Source organism: Pongo abelii, chromosome 5 (genome assembly GCF_028885655.2).
Source record: "Pongo abelii isolate AG06213 chromosome 5, NHGRI_mPonAbe1-v2.0_pri, whole genome shotgun sequence".
Taxonomy (NCBI): Eukaryota; Metazoa; Chordata; class Mammalia; order Primates; family Hominidae; genus Pongo; species Pongo abelii.
Genome location: NC_071990.2, coordinates 70,722,141 through 70,742,918, shown reverse-complemented (window position 1 = coordinate 70,742,918; position 20,778 = coordinate 70,722,141). Strand labels below are relative to the sequence as shown.

The following is a 20,778-nucleotide window of genomic DNA, read 5'->3' as shown; positions in this document are numbered from 1 at the left end:
ATGTAATTTTAAAATGTTTATTCTTTTAGTTTCTATATCCTTTTGCTAGAATGTAAGTCCCATGAGTACATACATTTTTGTCTGTTTTGTTCCTTTATATATCCCTAACCTAAAACAGTTGTTGGCACATTAGGTGCTCAGTAAACAATTATGAATGTTGAATAAATGAACACATTTCTAACTTCTGTGCTTACCTTTACACCTGGAAATCCTTCTAATCCTGGCAACCCCATTGCACCAGGCTCTCCCTGTTAAATATGAACATAAGAAATGCAGGAGCAATAATCAAAATGTTTTTAAGCACTGGTTTCCAAAGCAAAGATATTTTTTGCTTAACCTTCCCACCCCAAACATTGATGTGTAATTTAGCAAGGAAATGATATGCCCTATTTTTAAGCAATGTATTATTGCATTTGGTGTTTGAAAATAGTTTGAGAATAAAAGCTGTTCTCCAGAGAGGTATATTTTCTGATTAATCATTTTCATTCTGATTGAGAATCTAATCAGAATGAATCCCTCTGCTCAGTGATAACTCCAATTTCAATAAAAACTAGAATGAAAGATGGGGCTTTAATAAAGTTTGCCAATTTGTGAGCTACCTGGTGCTGCTAGATTTTCAGAGAATAAGAATAAACTGTTTATGAGTAGATAAAGATGGAGCACTCAAAGCAGTGTTTATCATCTTTAAGTGTTCTCTGCAGCTGGACAAGAATTGTGAATGCTTAAGAAGTTGACCCCAGGATCATTATCTCCAATAACACTAAAAGTTATTGCTGAAGTTGATGAGTCACTGGAAGGGGGTAGACTAGTCTTTTCTATTTTAAAAAATCTTTACATTTTCTAGCGTATGGTGCCAGGCTAACTGGAGCCTGTAGATCCTCAAGAAACACTTTGGATAAAGCTGTGGTGAAGGAAGTTGCCAACTTTGAACAAAAAAAGCATTAGGGAAGGGGTGTTCAATATTTTGGCTTCCCTGGGCCACATTGGAAGAAAAAGAATTGTCTTCCAACAAAATACACTAACACTAATGATAGCTGATGAGCTAAAATAATCACACAAAAAAATCTCCTAATGTTTTAAGAAAGTTTACAAATTTGTGTTGGCCATATTCAAAGCTTTCCTGAGCTGCATGCAGCCCATGGGCCATGGGTTGGACAAGCTTGCATTAGGGCTTTAAGTCAAAAAAGAGATAAAGTGGGGAGTTGTTTGATGCCTTCTTATTAATAAATTAATGTTCACTGCAAATATTTTCTTAGGACACTGGATGCTTTAGACATAATCACAAAGAAACAGGAGCTTTCAAATTGTATTCTCTGTAAGTGCATTTTTGCATACACAATTCTAATCTGCTTCAAAAATATTACCAAGGATATAACTTCATTATTATTTATAACATTGCCCTTATTACAGAACTTAATGAGTGAGCATATGAATTGATATGCTTTTTATGTTTCAGAAATCTTTTAAAATGCCCCCTAATATGTAACTTGACAATTGATTAAAAAAAAAAGTTCAGATTCGGTTCTGCATAAAGTTCTGTAGAAGAGGCCCTAGGTTGCTGACAAAGGAAACACACTCTTTGATTCTCCTTATTTACATTCTCAACAGTCCTTAAGACAGAGGTGCTCAATCAATCAATATTTGTTTGAAAGTAGCTAATAATCAAATATTTAATTAAACATCACTTATAAACTGAATACCAAAGGAATGAAATGGAGCACCTCAGAAGATAATAAATTCAATTAAGGGTAATATTCCTCTAGAAAGGTTTATGGAGAAGATTAGAAATAGCGAGGCAGGTCTATTGTCATGGGATTTGAAGAATGTTGGAAGAGTAAATTTCCAACCTCAAAAAGACTTCTCAAGTTTTTGCTCTGTGATCTACAATTCTATCATTCCTGGATTATTTCTATGGCAGGAACTATTATTTTTCCCTACAGGACAGCTGGTGGGAGATGATGAGAGTTGCAGGGTGGTGCAGACAGAGAACCCAAAAGAGTAACTTCAAAGTTTTATCTAGGATGAGCCTGAATGTGTACACTAAATGTGTATTTAATTTCATGATTGCATTTTTCTGTTTTGGTGCTTCACTCACTTAATTCACATCTCTCAAAGCAAGGAACACACTTCAATCAGTTTTTGTTCTTTATCCTTTGTTGTAGCTAAGAAATTTGAAGACTAATCTCTTCAAATTCTACTCAAATAGGTCTACATTTTTGTTTCCAGCCCCTTTTCAATGCCAGTAAATTATAATTTATCCTTTATTATAATACTTAAAAAGTTCTTATCTTAATCTGCAGTTATTAATGCAAGAACTTCAAAGAATGTTTCCAAAAAGTCAGTGAGAAGCCTAGGTGCTCTTAAATGATTCAGAGAAGCTGTTTGTGTGTATGAGTATGAGAGGGAAAGACAAGGAGGAAATTTTTATCAACAAGATGTAAGAAAATTAAAATTAGAATGAAGCACATAGTTGGTTTCAGGTAAAGACAGGGTAGACAGGGTGAATGAAGAGTAAAACAAAGGAAACTGAATTACAGAATATGATCCTAACTAGTTGAAACAATGCTTTCAGGGGACAACAATTTGGCTTTTAATATATATTGCCCAATAACAAAATCAAACAGCTCTTTAATGCATCTCTTTAAAATATGTTTTTAGACATAAAAACATTACTTGTTATGACTTGTCCCTTTGCTGGTTTAAAATTTATTCATTGAGTTTTAACAAACTGTACTATAAGGAAAAGGCTTTAAATTTTTTTCACATGGCAATGGAAAGTGGTTTGAAAATTTATTTCAGCTTTAGGTACATTTGAGTTTCAAGTATATACCCAAAGGTTAAAATATATACAAATGAAACATGAAGGATATGCTTGAAAAAGACATGACAGGAGAAAATGCCCAGCAATAAAGGGCATCTAATTGAATTTGGCAGAACTTTTACAGAGGCTCCATGGTTGAGAAAGATGCTGAGAACAATTATCGTCCTTTAGGTGGCTGGAGGACATGATCTCCTTCCATGCTGAGCATAACCTCCTGATACATTCCTCCTAATAAGCAGCCTTATGACAAAACACATCTCCTGCAGAATAATTGCCTAAGACGTTTAAAGCAAATAAACAGTTCCTTTTTTTGTTGGGGAGATGGCAGATATATTAAGGGATTTCTTTCCAGTAAGTATTTCTCTTCCACAATTTACTTAAAATTGAATCAATCATCAGAAGAGGGCTATTAGAAGAAAGTGTCCTATTTATCAGAGCTTTATATGTGTCTTCCTCCATCACAGGATGATTTTAAAAACACACTGATGGAAAGAGACAAACCACAAGGGCAGTGACAACATGAGGACTAATGCATCTCAGAAATAGAGAACATATTGCTGGCATTTCTATTGTGGCCTGCTTGTCACCACCAGCATGTTAATTGATGAACACCTGAGAAGGCAGGCCATTTTGCCTGATGCTTTTCTTTCAAAATTTAACAAAGACCAATAGTCTAAATGACACAAAACATGGGAACATTCATACCACTGGGCCAGGATCGCCTTTTGGGCCCTGTAAGAGAAACATGGAAAGTCATTTTTCAAATAATGACCAAAGCAGTTACAGAATAAGAAACACTGTTGTCCAATTTGCTTTAATACACATACAAATATTAGCAAGTTTTGCTTTAATTACAGTTTGAATTTGAAGAATAAGATGAATAAATATAACTTGATGGAAACTTCATAAAAGTGATTGCTTGGACATTGACTTAGTTCTTAGATTTGCAATGAAAAAAGTGACAGCACCATGAAAAATGCTATTTTCCATTATTTTGGCTGCATACATGTTCTCAATTTTATTATAGTTGGTTTTACTTATTTCCTTCTGCTGTAAAACTTGGCTGTATTCATAACATGCATTTTTCAGTGAACTTAAGAGGTTTTTGTTGTTTGTTTTTCATTGTGGTTGTTCAGCTAAAGTGTGTTTGATGATAAACAACTGTACTTACAGGAGGACCGGGTGGCCCTGGGTAACTGGGAACATTCACACCTCCCTTCAAAAGAAAATGAAAAGAAAAGAAAAAGAGAAAGATGAGAAGAATTTACAGCAGTCTATAACTGGATTTTAAATAATTACAAATATAATATAAATACCTTAATTTTATATAAACTGCTCATGCCGTTTCCTTCATTAAATGGAATACCCTTAGGAAAGAGGTGAGATACAGAATTATTCTTGGAAGTTAATACTTTGCATCTCTACATTTTATCATTTTACCAAATGATACTCCTCCTATTCTATTTTTTATGTTTTTCTATTCTATTTTACAAAGGGAGTTTAATACCCTAAGTAAAATAATATTTTAATTTTTAGCTTTTCCAAAGCAAATGCAGGGAAATGAAAAGGGAGTGTGAGCTACACCTGAAGCACACAGATACTTTCAGTTGGGGTTTAATTAATGTTCAGGTTTGACAGATGAGACACTAATGTATTTGGAGGAAAATATTTGCTCTTTATAATTCAGTTTCTGAATTGCCAATTTATACTAACTGTTTACAGCCTGCTGACCTGCAGGCTATAATGCCATAGTGCTGATGTAGATGTGAATAGGGAACAATTTGGCTACTGAAAAGTAATTTTTTTCCACAGTCTTTTCATACCAAATAGAAAATTAAGGTAAATGGGGAGATGACGTTGTCCACAACCCTGTGTGGATGTTTCTACAAAAATAAATTCTTTAGGACAAAAGAGAACAGGAACATCTTGAAAAAAATTGACATGTCCTAGAGTAACCAACACTTAAAGGAGAACTTATTCTACAGTTTAAAAAAATCATACATTTTAGTATTTAGGAAAAATTTCCATATGAAAATTTTAGTTAGGATCTTTTGTCTTTCTTTTTAAACATTTGTATAGAATCAATAGTCAAATCTGCCTTTTCCTTTCTGCAGTTTTCACATATCAGTTGCAGAGTTGAAGAAGTCACTGTTTCATTGTTTCTGTATGATGGTGGCCAGCAGTGTTCTGTGAAGACAATTTGCATGCATCTTCCAAACACTAGTGATGGAAGAAAAACGCTCCATCCATTTATTACTTTATTATTTAACTCATTGATCTGACAGCGACTGAATGTCTACCATATTTTAGTGTGCTACGTCCTGGAGAGACAAAGGATATTTTCATCCGAGATTTCCAAAGGAGGTTTCCCAGGGAAGAAAACATTTAATCTGTGTTTTGAAGGATGGATGGTTTTGGAGAATTCAGAGGGAAGACAAAGACATCTTAAGTGCATTATAAAATTATAGGTCCCTTTCATGAACTCATGTTATATTTGCTGTTCTGCCCACGGGAGAAGGAGTGAATTTTAGGATTTGAACCCTAAATACTTTCCGTCCTGCTTTCTTGTCAAGGGAAAAGGTCAGTAACATAGATGAACAGATTTACGAAACAAGTTTAGGAAATAGAGTGCTAATCTCTTCATTTACGTGTACAAAGCATGCAACTGCACGCAGACTGATAATAATCCTCACTGTCTTCGGAAAGTCACGGTCAGTTCTGCCCTTTCTATGGTGAGTTTGGTTTCTTAAAGTATTTCTGTGAGGTGGAGTAGAAAAGGGTGTTTTGCGTGATATCTCAGCTCGGCTCAGCTGCGATTCGAGCGTGGCCCCACATGAGGGCAGACTTGCCACGGAGAGAGGCTCCTCTCCTCTCCACCGTTTCCCTGACGAAGCGTGCATCTGTCTCAATCACAATAATGAAAACATCGATGCCTCTTGTACTTTTTGTTCACTAAGAGCTACATAAATAGAGTTTCCTTGCATCTCAGACGTCATGAATGGGAATGAACACATATAGCATAATATCAGATTTTCTACCAACTCGCATCAGCGGAAAGGATCTATTTTTCTGGCCCTTGTCTTTTCTGTGAATGAAGCACATTGAGGTTAAATGACTTTCCCAGGGGCCCCGAGCCAGGAAGTGTAGAGTCGGAGCACAAACCCAGATTCCTAAATCCAAGATGGGGAGACCCGCAGTATGCCAATCTGAGCATTGCACATTGAGGCTGAACCAAAGGGAGAACAAATCAGGTCTCTTTAAAGCTACATTGGCTATCATTTATATTTATACACGAAATTCAGAAGACTTTTATCTTTGAAAACATCTAAATGTAGTCTTACCTCTGAGTTATAAAAGTCTTAAGTAAACGCATGAATTTTTAATTTTAAGCCTAGAACAACTCACAGGTGGTCCAGGTGGTCCGGGTTTCCCAGGGGGTCCGTCGCTGCCCTGCAAGGGATATATGGACTAATATCAGCGGCATAGACGTTTCTACCCCAGGTTTACAAACTATCTTCTGAAATTAATCACAGAGCCATCTTCTGAAATCGATATGACTTGCCATGTTGTTTCAGCCTTGTAGTCTTATTCAGCTAGGCTCTCCTTTACCCAGGAAATACATTTCTACACCGCAGGACAGGTAAAGGCCTTTCCCATACCCATTCAGATTCTCACTGTGTGAGCTCTAGAAATGAAGCTTATTTTTAGATGGAGCCAGACAACCCAGGTGCTCATGTCCTGGACTTCCAGTGCAGCTGGGGGAACTCTCCCAATGTGGAACTCTCCTACAAGCACGCAGTGGGCTCTGGGATTGTGGCTCTGAGTCAGCCCTCACTTTGAGCCTCATTTCTACCACCTTCATCTTTTGGGAACCAGAGGGGACATCCACACAATTTGACGAAAGTAAAAAAATCACAACCTGTGTTGTGTCTGCAGGAGGGAAACTTCATCTTCCATTTCCTACGTTAATATCTGACTTTACACCCAAGTCAGACACATCTTCCTGAGCAGAAGCAACTGTGGTATAGCATTGTTTAAAGCAAATGGTCGCTACAATTTAAACAGTCTTAGTTTTACAGGAGAAGCAGACTGAAAATAGAATTTGTGAAAATGAATTCAAGTTGAAAGTTGAAAAATGTATTTCACTTTTATTTTTACAAACCATAGATGTTTATCGGTCCATAATAAGCAGAGCTATTGAAGTCCCTCTGGTGTCTCTCAGCAGTTCTTCCTATGACTCTGCTTTTCTCTTAGAATAATAGCCTCATAAAATCTTTTAAGTCCCTCTATAGCACGGGAAATGGCAAGACATGGTTAATTAAAAAAGAATTCAGATAGAGTAAAATTTCTACTCACAATGTCCAAGAATTTTGAGGGATTTTAGTCCATTCCCATAAAAGTAAACAAGGACTTCATGCCAATACCCTGCCATTTTTTGTAACGAAACTATCATAAAATCTTTTGTTTGTATGTTTATCAATAAAAATAAACTGTAAAGTTTTCCTTGCAATGCTTCTGCCTGAGAATATATAACAAAGAACAAGCATATTGTTTCTTTTCCCAAACTGCTTTGATGGTGGCTATCTCTCTAAGACATGTCATATTCTGCTGACAACTGGCAGTGTCCTTCAAAGAATTATGTCATAATTCTAATGAGTCAACAAACAAGGAAAAATATGTGCCTATTGAAAAGTCTTTTTTTTCCCCCGGCACAATTAAAAGTCATATATTCACTCTCATTTGTGCCCCAAAGCTCATCTCAGTGTGGAATTCCCATTAACTTCAAAGGCAAGTCTATGACTGAATAATTTCCATAGAGAACAGAGAAAAAAGGCTGGTGGGGTTGGGCAAGCTCCTTGGGATAAAATCAGAAAAAAATGTGCAGAGACTATCTAGAATAAAGGCATTGTTTCCTTCAAAATGTGTTGGGATTCCTTTGCTCCTTGATGTCATTATGTTCCATGTTGGTCAGGGAACTTGTGTCCTGACGAGTGGGTGGAAGCTGCTTAAGTGGCTCATGTGGACTCTTGATTCTTATTTCCCCGATCTAAATAGCTAGGCTTATTCCACTTACTTGCCGGATCTGCCTGGACTGGTACAATAGAGCCAGTTTAGATCCTAAATGGGGTAAACATGTGAAACTGTGTGGTGTCCTGTCTGAGACTCATCTAATGCTGGTCCTCCTTTCTAACCATGGCAACCCATCTGTCCAATAACTGATCTCCCCAGGAAAAAAGCTATCCTGGTTCTTCAGTAAATTTCCCCCATGACCGTCTAGGGACAGAACTTTTCGACGTCTCTGCAAGCTCTTTGGTTACTAGAATCTTGGTCCTGAGAGCCAGTCTGCTGTCTGGAGCTTTTGGAGGTGGGGCCTTTGGGAGGTGATTAGGTCATGAGGGTGGAGCCTTCATGAATAGGATTAGTGCCCTTATAAAGGAGGCCCAAGGGAGCTTGGTCACCCTTCTACTATGTGAGGACACAGCTAGTAGGTGACATCTATGAACAAGAAGGCAGACTCTGTCAGACACTGATTCTGCCAGCACCTTGATCTTGGACTTCCCACACTCCAGAACTGAGAGAACTATGCATAAATGTTTGTTGTTTATAAGCACTCCGTCTATGGTATTTTGTCATAGAAAACTGACAGCCCCTGTGGCTGGAACTCCCTGGTAGACACCACATTACTTGCATCATTCCAGGAGGCTCCCCCACCCAATCCTTCCACATAGATGGTTGCCCAGGATCCTGAATCCAGCCTGAACTTTTGTTTTATGGCACCAACGTTCTATTTATCCTTTCTCCTAGGAAAATATCTCCCGTGTTTAGAATAACCTTTGGACCTGTGTTCTTCCAAGTCCACTACAAGAATAGCTACTCTCTGCCATCATTTCTACTTTTAGGCTTTGCTTGATTTTATGGCTTTGTCCGTGAAGAGTCTCATCCTGCTCCCACTCGAAGCCCCAGTTTGGATGGTAAGTGAGGCTTTTCCTTTGTACCTTTTCACCTTTTGCTCCTGTGGGACCAGGATGTCCAGTTCTTCCCAATAAGCCCTGTAAAACACAAAACTAAGTTTGTTACAGAAACAACAATTAAATGGCCAAAGGGTATTGGAAGTTGGTTACTAAAACTTACACATTTTGAAGGTCATTTGATCCTAATTAAATAAGCCCTAGAAGCTTATATTTCTTCTGGCTGATACAGCAGCTGTATCCTGCTGATAAGCCCTTGGAAGGGTAAAATTTGTATTTGTGGCCGCTTTTTCACCTTGGTCAACCACATTTAATGACCTTAACTGGAACCTTCTGATACACTTAAGAATCTAGTCTTGCTGTTTAAATGGCAATTTACATAACATTATGCCTTCCAAAATGAGCTATAGTTTTGGTAGGGATCAACATTTTAAATACTTCAAGGTGGCAGAATTAACAGTGTGCATATTGAGTTATATGATCTGCATTTTATCACTGAAAAATAAAATTTAATTTTAATCCTTTGGGAACAGAGTTAGCTATAATTTTCATGGTTTCTTTCACAACTCTTTTTCATCGTTTTTAATTTTAGTGAACAATTTAAAGCCAGGTTTGTTCTGTATGACTGTGGTGGAAGCATAAATGACACAACTTTAATTATGGAAAATTCTTATTTCAAAACATTAAAAATATATAATTACATTCCTACTGGTGTGGTAAAGACTCTATTGGCACAGGAACTCTAAGAAAGGATGAGGTGGAGAAGTTGAAGCATGTGCTGGGTTGCCAGATTTGGCAAATAAAAACACAATATTTGGGATGAATTTATATTAAACAATTATTTGTTTATCTGAAATTCAAATTTAACTGCATGCACTATATTTTATCTGGTGACTCTAGAATTAAACTGTTTGAATGAGAGATTGGGTTTGGCAAGTATAAAGGAAAAGAGATTCTGTTCTAGGAAAACAAGACAGTGAAAGACACGAAGGCTTTGATGGTGTGTTTGAGGGCAGTGAAAGCCTTGACTAAAATAGATGTATTTTAATTTATACATAGGAATAAAAATAAATGAAATCCAATAATCCTTAGCCCACTTTTTTTTTCCTTTAGAAAATAAATTCTCAGTTTGTGATGCTATTTGACTATCTCTTGTAAAGGTTAGTGCCAAAAAATTATAAATAAAAAATAGAATGCTCTTTTATATGCAATTTCTATTTCAAACAGACTAGCTTAATCGCAGACTGCTTTCTGGTCTGGTGGAATTCTGAGGCAAGTCCCCAGGACACTGAGCAGCCTTAAGTAATACTAAATGAAAATCTGAGAGCTTGGATGAGGCTACTTTTCCAGGCAGTATCTGGACAATCTACATAGAGGCACAGAGAACAAAAGGCAATGAAGAAAATTAGTTCACCTTGCATCAAACCAGCAGATATAAGCTGTGAGTGCAATCGTTTTAACAAATACTTACAGGGGGTCCAGTTGGGCCTGGAGCACCTGGAATGCCTGGAATTCCTTGAACACCCTGGAAAAGATAGTTCCTACCATAAAATCTGTTATATCATTGGGAAGAAGGCATTTTAGTTAATCAAATATTTTGACTATTGAACATTAAACACTTATTTAGCTAATTGAGAAACATAATGTTTGTCATATACAAATATACTTTTTTAATTCTCATTTTTTAATTTCAAAAATAAAAATTTTTCTTTAGAGGTGCAAGTGATTTTCGGTTATGTGGATAAATTGTATAATGTTGAAGTCTGCGATTTTAGTGCACCCATCACCCAAGTAGTGTACACTGTACCCAATAGGTAGTTTTTTGTCCTTCACTCCTTGCCTATACTCCTCACTTCTGGGCCTCCAACGTCCATTATATCACTCTGTATGCTTTTGCATACTCATAGCTTAGCCCTCACTTATAAGTAAGAATATGTGCAAATACTCAGTTTTAAAGAGTAAGAAGGGTGAGCTAAAATGCCATGACATGGAATCTGAAGCAAACATAATTTAATCTGGTGATTCATAGAGCATTTCTTATTTTATAGAGCCATTCCGTCAGCAGTAGTATCTAAGAATCTCGTACTGGTAAAACATGGAAATACAAATTTTAGATTGGCAGAATGCCATTGAAGAAATAGATGATTACACTTAAGCTCCATTCAGCTAGGGAAAAATGGAATATGTTTTATGATATAATATTTATTTTAGCTCGTCAGTTTATTATAAGAAGAAATTTGGCTCACTGGTGAATTTAAATTTAGAACCCTTTAATGGCTTAAGCATAATAATGAATAGATTTCCCCTCCCTCCCCTCCTTAGATTTGTAGAATAGCACTAATTATGCCGGATAGGATTTAAGATGCTGATACATTTCTATATCAAGGAAGAAATGGCAAGATTAGCTAACTTATGTAATTAGTTTTGTTATTTTGATACATTTGCCAATAATAGAATATTGTTAGATAAATTACATACAATTTATAATATGAAATATTTTGCAATTATTAAAATCATGTTTTAAAAAAGTTAGAAAACATGTAAAAATAAAAGTCACAAATCTTATATAGCACAGGGTCTAAATTTTTAAACAATTTTAAATGTACTTTCTAAAAGATGGGAATGATACATACAGGCTTTTATTATTTTATCACGACAAATAGATAAAAATTTTATCAGAAACTTTAGTGTTAGATGTGTTTTAGAATTCTGGATTATCACCTCATTTCACAGGTAACATGATATACATATTGAATATTATGTCACACTGCAGTGGTGCCTGAAGCAGTGCCCTCTAATAAACACACAACTATTTCTGTGGCAAAACATGATATTCTGACAGAGTGGAATAGACAAGCTCCGTGTGAGTTAGGCCAGATTTGGCTGCCAAATGAATTTGCTTGGGAAACAAAGCCAAACTTGGGAAACACTTCCAGGGTTTTCAGAGGCTTTGGTTTTGGAATTTATAGATGAGGTGTTGTTGATATGATTTGGCTCTGTGTCTCTACCCAAATCTCATCTCAAACTGTAATCCCCACATGTAGAGGGAGGGAGGTGATTGGATCATGGGGGTGGTTTTCCCCATGCTGTTCTCATGATAGTGAGTAAATTCTCAGGAGATCTGATGGTTTTGTAAGTTTTTGGAAGTTCCCCCTTTGCTCTCTCTCCTGCTGCCTAGTAAAGGTGCTTGCCTCCTCTTCACCTTCTGTCATGACTGTAAGTTTCCTGAGGCCTCCCCAGCCATGTGGAACTGTGGGTCAGTTAAACCTCTTTCCTTTATAAATTACCCAGTCTCAGGAAAGTTCTTTACAGCAGTGTGAAAATGGACTAATACAGTTGTGGACCATGACATTACTATTACCAGAAGTCCCTCCTGGGTAGTGGGAATAGGGAGAAATTTTATCTTTTAGTGCTTTTTTGCATTTTCCCAATTTTCAATAGTGGACTGAGATCACTTCTATAATGAGAAAAAACTATTTTAAAATACCCTTTTGTTATTTCAGATAACCATGTGATACATCAAGTTCTAGATTGAATGATTCCACTCTTTCAGGATTTAGTCTCCTTTACTGAGTAAAATATTCTTTCTGGATTGCCATACCATTCTTTGTCATAATACAATTCCTTTACCTTTTACTATTATGATATATGCATTTTCATATACTTTATAAATATTAGATGATGTGGCCATGGAAATATTACTGCATATTCATTATCAGCATTCTATACGACTGTGAGCTGGATCAAGTTTCTTTGCATCAGTGGGATCAAGGACCAAGTTCTTCCAGGTTTGTCCAGTCAATGCCAAATGGCATCACGTGTTACTTCAGGTCTATTCATGTGATATGATATGAAGAAGCGCTTAAAAATTCTACTTGAACATGCTAGAATTCTTCATAAGTCTTGGGCCAAATCTTGTGTGTATTGGTGTTAAAGAATGTTGACATATTTTTCTTCAAAATTTTATCAGTCTCATTGGCAGTGCTGTGTATGTGTGTGTGTGTATGTGTATGTGTATGTGTGTGCATGTGTGTATACATGGGCATGTGTGCATGTGCAGGCTCTACATATTGGTATGTGGTACCCGTTCTTTTTATTCCCCTAACATTAACTTGTATACAGGTTTATAGATGCAAGGTAAAAAACATTTCCATTGATAATGGCATCTCTAAATGACTGGAGATTATAAATGTTATACCATAAATTTCTTTACCTCAAAATACCCATATTTCCATAAAATTCTTTCTATATGTACATGCATAAAATATATGTATATATGTATTCCTTTTTTTTTTTTTTTGCTACTTTTAGTCTCAACACTGAATCAGTCCAGAGATGTTGAGTGAGTTTTTAGATAGTCTAATTTATAAGCTTGGGATTAATTAACCTTTGGTGACCACATTAAACTTTAAAATAAACCTCAGTCCATAAATAAAAAATCATTCTCAGCAGCCTTTCTCTGAAAAAGCTGAAATTCTGTAGTAAAAGTAAAAGTTACTATGGATGCATAAAGGGCAATAAGATAATTTTAGAAGACAAGATGGTCATTAAAGAAGACAAATACATGTTAAAGAGTAAGACAGTCAATTTAACATACAGTGCCAACTAAAATACAAATTAAAATTTATTGCAGAGATATTTGGAGACCATTAGAGCTATGTTCTTACCCTGCTCTGATATTTCATTTTGCAAATCCTAGCTCAGTTGCTACCAAGAATATTTTCTGTTGCTATAATATCTGGCTGACGATATCTTTCATGTCTAATTTATCAATTATCCCAAAAATATTATAGGAAGACCTGCATTTCAAGCAAGAAATCACTCCATCAAAGGTTAGCATGTGTTCTATTAGCATCTTCCAAGTTGCTACCTTGAGCTGTGCAACAACGTCTGTGAAAAATGTGGAAGAAAATGTTGCTTTTCTAAGAGTAATAAACAAGAAGGCAACTCCTCTCTCATTTTCCAAACAGATGAAAGACGTAATAATTAGAAGTCTCAAAGAGATGGGGTGTCCCTCTGTATCTTTTCCACTTAGAGTAGAATAGACATTTGAGATTTCGTAAGATTAGATCTTAAGTCCATACTGTATGTTGAAATGGTATAGTTCATTGGCCAGTTGGAAATGCACATGTTTTTGGTCAAAGTTTTATTCACTTTGACAAATCAACAAATTGTAATTTCAAATAGTATCTGAGACCAAGTAGAAGACAAGATTATATTCATTATTTCCCATCTGCTAGAGAAAAAGCTGCACCACCTTATTCCCCCTACAAGGCCTAAAAGAGTCAATAGTTTACTTCAGATTTATTCGTATTATTCACGTGGTGTGAAGAAACAATGGAAAAGAATCTCCTGAACTTGCTGGAACTCCCCATGTAATGAGAATTGTGCACAGTTTTGTGAACTGTGTTAAAGAATTTATGAGGGGTACCAAAGAAAAAGCCCACTAAAGTGTGGGGGAATATTAAAAATGGATTTCAGTTCACCAAGAGAGAAAAGTGCCCTGCAGAATCAATGAAAACTAACTTCTAGTGACTTTAACTTAGAGTTACTTATACAAAACCTGAATTCCAACTATTTCCTGATCTTTTTGATATTACCTTCTCAATTGCCTCTAAAGCCTACATTTTGGGTGAAGGCAGTTCAAAGCTGTTGGACTATGAAAATCAGTTATTGTGCTTGTACTTTAGTAAAACCTTCTGTGGAACATGAGGAAGCAAAAGCACAATAACTTATTTTGAAGATAATGTTTTATTTATGGATGAAAATAAATATTGAATATATTTGGTATTCAATTTTTAACTGGGAAAAATCAAACCTCAAAGTTTTCTAGATTACAAGCAATATTAATTAGAAACAATAGTACATGATGATTACTGGTAATGTAAAATGTAACTCCACCTAGAAAAATAGATTTTCTTTATATAGTTATGATTTTCCACAATAACATCAAGGTTAATATATGCCAGATGGCTTACCTACTTTCATTAAGAATTATTAGTATCAAAACTGTTTAAACTAACATCAATTCATCATTCTAATTGGTTTTTCTAAGAGTTAATGTGAGTTATGTAGGAAAAAAATGATGTCCTGAGCATCACCATGGCTTAGATTCAGAAAATTATACCATTATCTCAAAAGCACATTGGACTTGGAACCTTAGTCCAACGGGTGAGTAGCTGATGTAAACTAGAAGAAGAAGATTCTTCTGATAGTTTTTTTTCTCCCAAGAATTTGAAAACTGAGCAAAGACACAGACAATCCAAGGTTGCTGAAGTTTAATCAGAGTTTAGTGGTACCCAGGGAAGCTCTGCTGGATTCTCGAGCTGCCCTTACTGCTAGGCTGGTTGTCCGACTACTATTCCTTTAAATCTCTTAGCTACCCTGGGAGTCTTTTGAGTAAATTTTCCTTTCTCCCTTTCCCTCACTTTTATTTTGAGAGAGCTGGAATTATTATCTGTTAAATGAAAACAGAAAAATTATAACTGACATATTAATTTTGTGCCTTAATTTCCTTGTCTCTAAAACCGGACCATTGGTAATAAACATAAACATGTTATTTAAAATGTGTCAACATTTTAAAAGCTCTAAGTGGTCTTTGTTGTTATTGGTTATAGCATCAGATCTGAGCTATAGAAAAATAAACATTTTTACTCTGTTGAGCCACATAAAGAGAATCAATATTAGGACTATATAATCAGAAAACAATATGTTACCTCATCGCCTTTCTCCCCAGGTATCCCAGGGTAGCCCCGCTCTCCTTTGCTTCCCTAAAAAGACAATACATTCAGCTAGCACATGCAATCATTTTTCTTATCTTTTGGAAATGAAAAAAATCTCTTCTAAGAACACTTGGGGCATATAATTTGGACAGGGTCAGGGAACAAATAAATGGCAACATTTGCAAGTGGCTTTTACATCACTTTCTCTCTCTCTCTCTCTCCATATACATATATATATATATATATGTATTTTAAAAGTTGTCTATTTTCAAATCGGGTTCTTTTTTTCATACTAAATTGAGGGTCCCACAGGGGAAAGTGGAGGAGAGAATTTCTTACCTTTGGTCCCTCTCTTCCTGGGATTCCTGGAGGACCCCGTGGCCCTATATCACCCTAGAGGACAGAGGAAGAACAGAACTGAGAGGATGCACTGCATGTAACCCACAGGGATCCTAAACATTCAGCCAGGCTTCTCACCTTCCGGACCATGGAATCATACTTTCCAGGCTCACCAGCGCCTCCTTCTCCTTTGTTGCTTTTCAGCCCTGGGACACTGGCTTGGCAGTTGCCACAGAAATTCTAATGAGTATAAAGATAAGGTTACTGAGAGAGTCATAAAAGCCATCTATAAAGGTGAGGTTTCATGTGATGTGAAGTTTTTTTGGAACCTCTGGAGATGAGTGATATAGATAGGTCATTCTGCTTTCAGACACTTGATTTATCCAATTTAAAAACATTAATTTTTGTGAGGTAAAAACTATTTACAAAGCTCATCAGTGATATCTGTTTACGATATTGATGAACTTTTATTTTTAAAACAGGTCTCCAATGACACTTAAATAGAAAATTCCAAATAAATAAGGAAAAGACACATAAGTCAAGAACAAAAACTGAGGCTCAATTGTTTAGCAGAATGTTTTAAAAGGGAGTGGTAATAAAGTTTAGAAAACCCAGCAAGATTACCGAATTCAAACAACCTATAGCATAAATCATTTTAAAAACAACAGAAAAAATTGTGAAGAAAGGATTTGTTCTTTTGGGAGCAAAATTAGTTCTCCAACTACATACAGTTTACTAACATTTTGTCAGTGGAGGCACTCAAGAGAAATAATTACTTGACTGACATAAACTTGACTCCTAGGTCAAATCCAAGTGACAATAGGAAATCTAAGTGAAATTACCTTTCCATTGCCTTCTCTGCAACCTTTAGCTGATCTGGGAAGGCTTGACTTCAAGTGTCTGAGCTCATAAGATAAACATAACTCTCATCACACAGCTAAAGAAAGTGTGTGTGAAAAGCTCTATATAGGCTTATTTTTAAATAAATTGTTGGAATAAGAATATGACCAAGAAAGGCACAGAATAAGGGCCACTGAGTGGGGGAGATAGTTTAACAGTTGACAGAAGGTAGGACAACTTAAGTTTCCATTCTTCCATCCTTTTCCCTAAAGGGAAGAATCTTTAAACATGAAAAAGAAGTGAAGCTTGTTATTGATAAGAAGCTGGCAAGAAAGCCCATGGCTATTCAAATTCAATATTTTTGACCTAATGAATAGCACTGTAAATCTGATTTTCAAACATGGGCTCCTTGGAACACTAATTTTGCATGATACTGAAAAGCTTACAAGGTGTGATGGTTAATACTGAGTGTCAACTTGATCGGATTGAAGGATGCAAAGTATTGTTCCCAGGTGCGTCTGTGAGGGTGTTGCCAAAGGAGATTAACATTTGAATTGGTGGACTGGGAGAGGCAGACCCACCCTCAATCTGGGTGAGCACAATCTAATCAGGTGCCAGCGAGGCTAGAATAAAGCAGGCAGAAGGTGGAAGGGGTTGACTTGCTGAGTCTTCTGGCTTTCATCTTTCTCCTGTGCTGGATGCTTCCTGCCCTCAAACATAAGACTCCAAATTCTTCAGCTTTGGACTCTCAGACTTACACTAGTGGTTTGCCAGGGGCTCTCAGGCCTTCGGCCACAGACTGAAGGCTGCGCTGTCAGCTTCCCTACTTTTGAGGTTTTGAGACTTGGACTGATCCACTACTGGCTTCCTTGCTCTTCACCTTGCAGACAGCCTATTGTCGGACTTTACCTTGTAATCGAAAGAGTCAATTCTCCTTAATAAGCTCCCTTTCATATATACATATATACTATTAGTTCTGTCCCTCTAGAGAACCCTGATGAATACATGAGGCAAATCATCTCAAAAATGCTGGGTTACAGCAATCCCATTACTGGGTATATACCCAAAGGATTATAAATCATTCTGCTATAAAGACACATGCACACGTATGTTTATTGCAGCACTGTTCACAATAGAAAAGACTTGGAACCAACCCAAAAGCCCATCAATGATAGACTGGATAAAGAAAATGTGGCACATAAACAACATGGAAAACTATGCAGCCATAAAAAAAGGATGAGTTCATGTCCTTTGCAGGGACATGGATGAAGCTGGAAACCATCATTCTCAGCAAACTAACACAAGAACAGAAAACCAAACACCGTATGTTCTCACTCATAAGTGGGAGTTGAACAATAAGAACACATAGACACAGGGAGGGGAACGTCACACGCTGGGGCCTGTGGGGGGTTGGCGGGGGGTAGGGGAGGGATAGCATTAGGAGAAATACCTAATGTAGATGACGGGTTGATGGGTGCAGCAAACCACCATGGCACATGTATACCTATGTAACAAACCTGCACGTTCTGTACATGTACCCCAGAACTTAAAGTATATTAAAAAAATGCTGGATTAAACAGCTGTCTTCATGGTGGTCTTTCTTAGAGTCTGAATATATAAAAGGGAACTAGGGTTATATGCAGTGTTTCTCAGATGAATTTTACCACCTGGATTATTTCACAGGTGGTAATGTGTTGGCAGGGGAGTTAAATATATGTATTTATAGAACTATTACTGACATCTGAAAAACTACAACGATAAAGAGACACTTGAGAACTTAAGAAAAACAAAAGGATTTCCATATTTCAAAAAGTATGAAAAAGATAATTATCTGCAGACACAAACATGGCATCGCAATATGCAGCAAAACCTTGGCATATCAATATGGAGCAACATTTTAGAATAGATTATTCAATAGACTATTTTAGTGAAACATTGAAAAATGATAATCATTATGATAAATATAATTTTTAGGAGTCATTTGAAACTGACTTCATTTTTTTTTTGGGTTAGGGTTACCAGAATGGCAAATTTAAATAACTGAGTTTTGTTAACATTCTTGGAAAAATGTCTTAAGATTTTCTCATGGAAAGAATAAAGATGCATCAATTATTAACCAATACACAAAGTCATTCAAAGAGGGATTGATATACTGATTAATCTAGAAGAAGGCCTTTGAAGGTGCCTGTATTTATGCCAGTTCTTTTTAATACTTTAATCAAAGATATTTTTGCAAACAGAAAGCAGAATGATCAAATTGGCTAAAGACTCAAGGCAGAGAGAGATAGTGTTAACATATAGGGTAACAAGATCAGGATTTAACATGATGTTATTACATTGGCCTGACAGATCCAACCCACAGTCTAAATTCCTGTATTTGGATTTTGTTCGGGGAACTACATACCTCCCCTTTCTTCTATTGTATACAGTTTGTGGAGACTATCAGTCAAGATGTCCTGCTCATTATGGACTCAGAACCTTAGTGAAATGATGTAGGGATTGGTGCAATGGCAGAGCACATTCATTAGAGGGATGATTCCAGGGCGAGATTGTCAAATAGTTCCACTTCTGAGAGCCCTGGTTCCACTTCCCGTCAGAGCCTATTCATGGTCCTTTTATCTGTTCTGTTAGATCCCATATTCTACCAGTATATTCATTTCTACTAAAGCATACAAGTTTCTCATTCTTAAAGAACCCTAAGTGAAATGATATAACTCCAGCAATCGTGCTATTTCCAGCACCACTGTCTTGTAAAGAATCTAGGACTTAATGTCTGAGGACCTATGTTCCTGTGTTAATGTTACATTTACTTGCTCCATGACTGAAAAAGTTACTTAACTGCTGAGAACTTCATGTCTCTCATCTATAGAGTGGGAATGCTGCAACAGCCTGAACGCATAAGATTATTATGGAAATTAAATAAGATGATATAAGTAAAGTGGCATATTGACTGGCATGTAATTTTAACTCAATAAATATAAGATTTTCCTGAAATCCCCACAAATATTCTTCTCTGGCTTATAAAAACTGCTGGCTTTTGGAGGTCTTAGAAACTCCTTTAATATATTTTTATATTTATATTCATATTTACACTTAAGTTTATATACCTGTTCTCAAAACTCTACCTTACAAATGTATATGCTAGAACTCAAGTCTTTTGAATTCAATCAAACAAATATTTCTGCCTGCTTACTATTGTGCAAATAAGTGTGTAAATCACTGGGCTAAATGCTAGAAATACAAACTAAATTATATATATATAACTATAGTCTGTGTCTGTGTGTGCGTGTATGTGTGTACATTCATTGTACATTGTATGAACGTCCATTCATACAAAGACAGATACAACACACTGTGTTTGAGTATGAAGTCAAGGGCCTGATTTTCATGTGGTCTCACTCAATCTTAGCATACCAGGCAGAAACATGCAAATACATACCCTTACATATGTGCCATTATCATCCCCCCACTACCTGTTTTACTGAGAAAATACAGGGAAGTGTTAGAGATAAAAAAAAGAGGTAGCAAGATTAATTCCCTGAGATGATAATAGGTAGAGGTGATATTTATTGAACAGAGTAACAGGTATTAGGGCACTTGTCGACTGTGGAATTTTGTAAAATCTCATGACATCAAAATTCAGCCTTGTAAGTGGCTATTTATAGAGCAGCACTGATTTTCATTTTGGGACTGACCAGGCCAGATATAGCGAGAAAGATTAGTTCCACAGCAGTGAGCCAGGGTGAGTCAACACCCATTAAGGGAAAGATGTTCCTCCAGAGGAGAGAATAATCTACTCCAGGGTGCTGATGACATAATTCCTTCCCTGTAGCCAATTCATAACTATCCTACCCACTGCCCTCTACCCCTGCCCCACCCAAAGTGAGAGGCTGGTAAAGAAGAAGAAGAAAGTGAAAGAATTAGGATAAATGGCACAAGATATATAAGATACATGTTTATTTTCCTACCTTAAAGATGTCCTGCCATTTAAAAATTGAATTGTAGTTCCAGCTAAGCAATTGACTCAATTTCTGCTAAATATTTTCTTTCTGATTTTTCCTGGAAATTAACAATAATTTCTTACACA

General features: G+C 36.4%; 1 protein-coding gene across 1 annotated transcript in view; it reads right to left on the bottom strand.

The window, feature by feature from the left end:
• COL19A1 (collagen type XIX alpha 1 chain) overlaps nucleotides 1-20,778 on the bottom strand; it is a 339,117-nt gene that overhangs the window by 38,163 nt on the left and 280,176 nt on the right. Inside the window, exons 31-40 of the mRNA XM_054557680.2 lie at nucleotides 15,990-16,091; nucleotides 15,852-15,905; nucleotides 15,507-15,560; nucleotides 10,262-10,315; nucleotides 8,818-8,871; nucleotides 6,227-6,271; nucleotides 4,138-4,188; nucleotides 3,993-4,037; nucleotides 3,527-3,553; nucleotides 195-248 (exon numbers count right to left, since the gene is read on the bottom strand). Of these exons, the coding sequence (XP_054413655.2) occupies nucleotides 195-248; nucleotides 3,527-3,553; nucleotides 3,993-4,037; nucleotides 4,138-4,188; nucleotides 6,227-6,271; nucleotides 8,818-8,871; nucleotides 10,262-10,315; nucleotides 15,507-15,560; nucleotides 15,852-15,905; nucleotides 15,990-16,091 (540 nt within the window). The remainder of the gene's footprint in view (nucleotides 1-194; nucleotides 249-3,526; nucleotides 3,554-3,992; nucleotides 4,038-4,137; nucleotides 4,189-6,226; nucleotides 6,272-8,817; nucleotides 8,872-10,261; nucleotides 10,316-15,506; nucleotides 15,561-15,851; nucleotides 15,906-15,989; nucleotides 16,092-20,778) is intronic.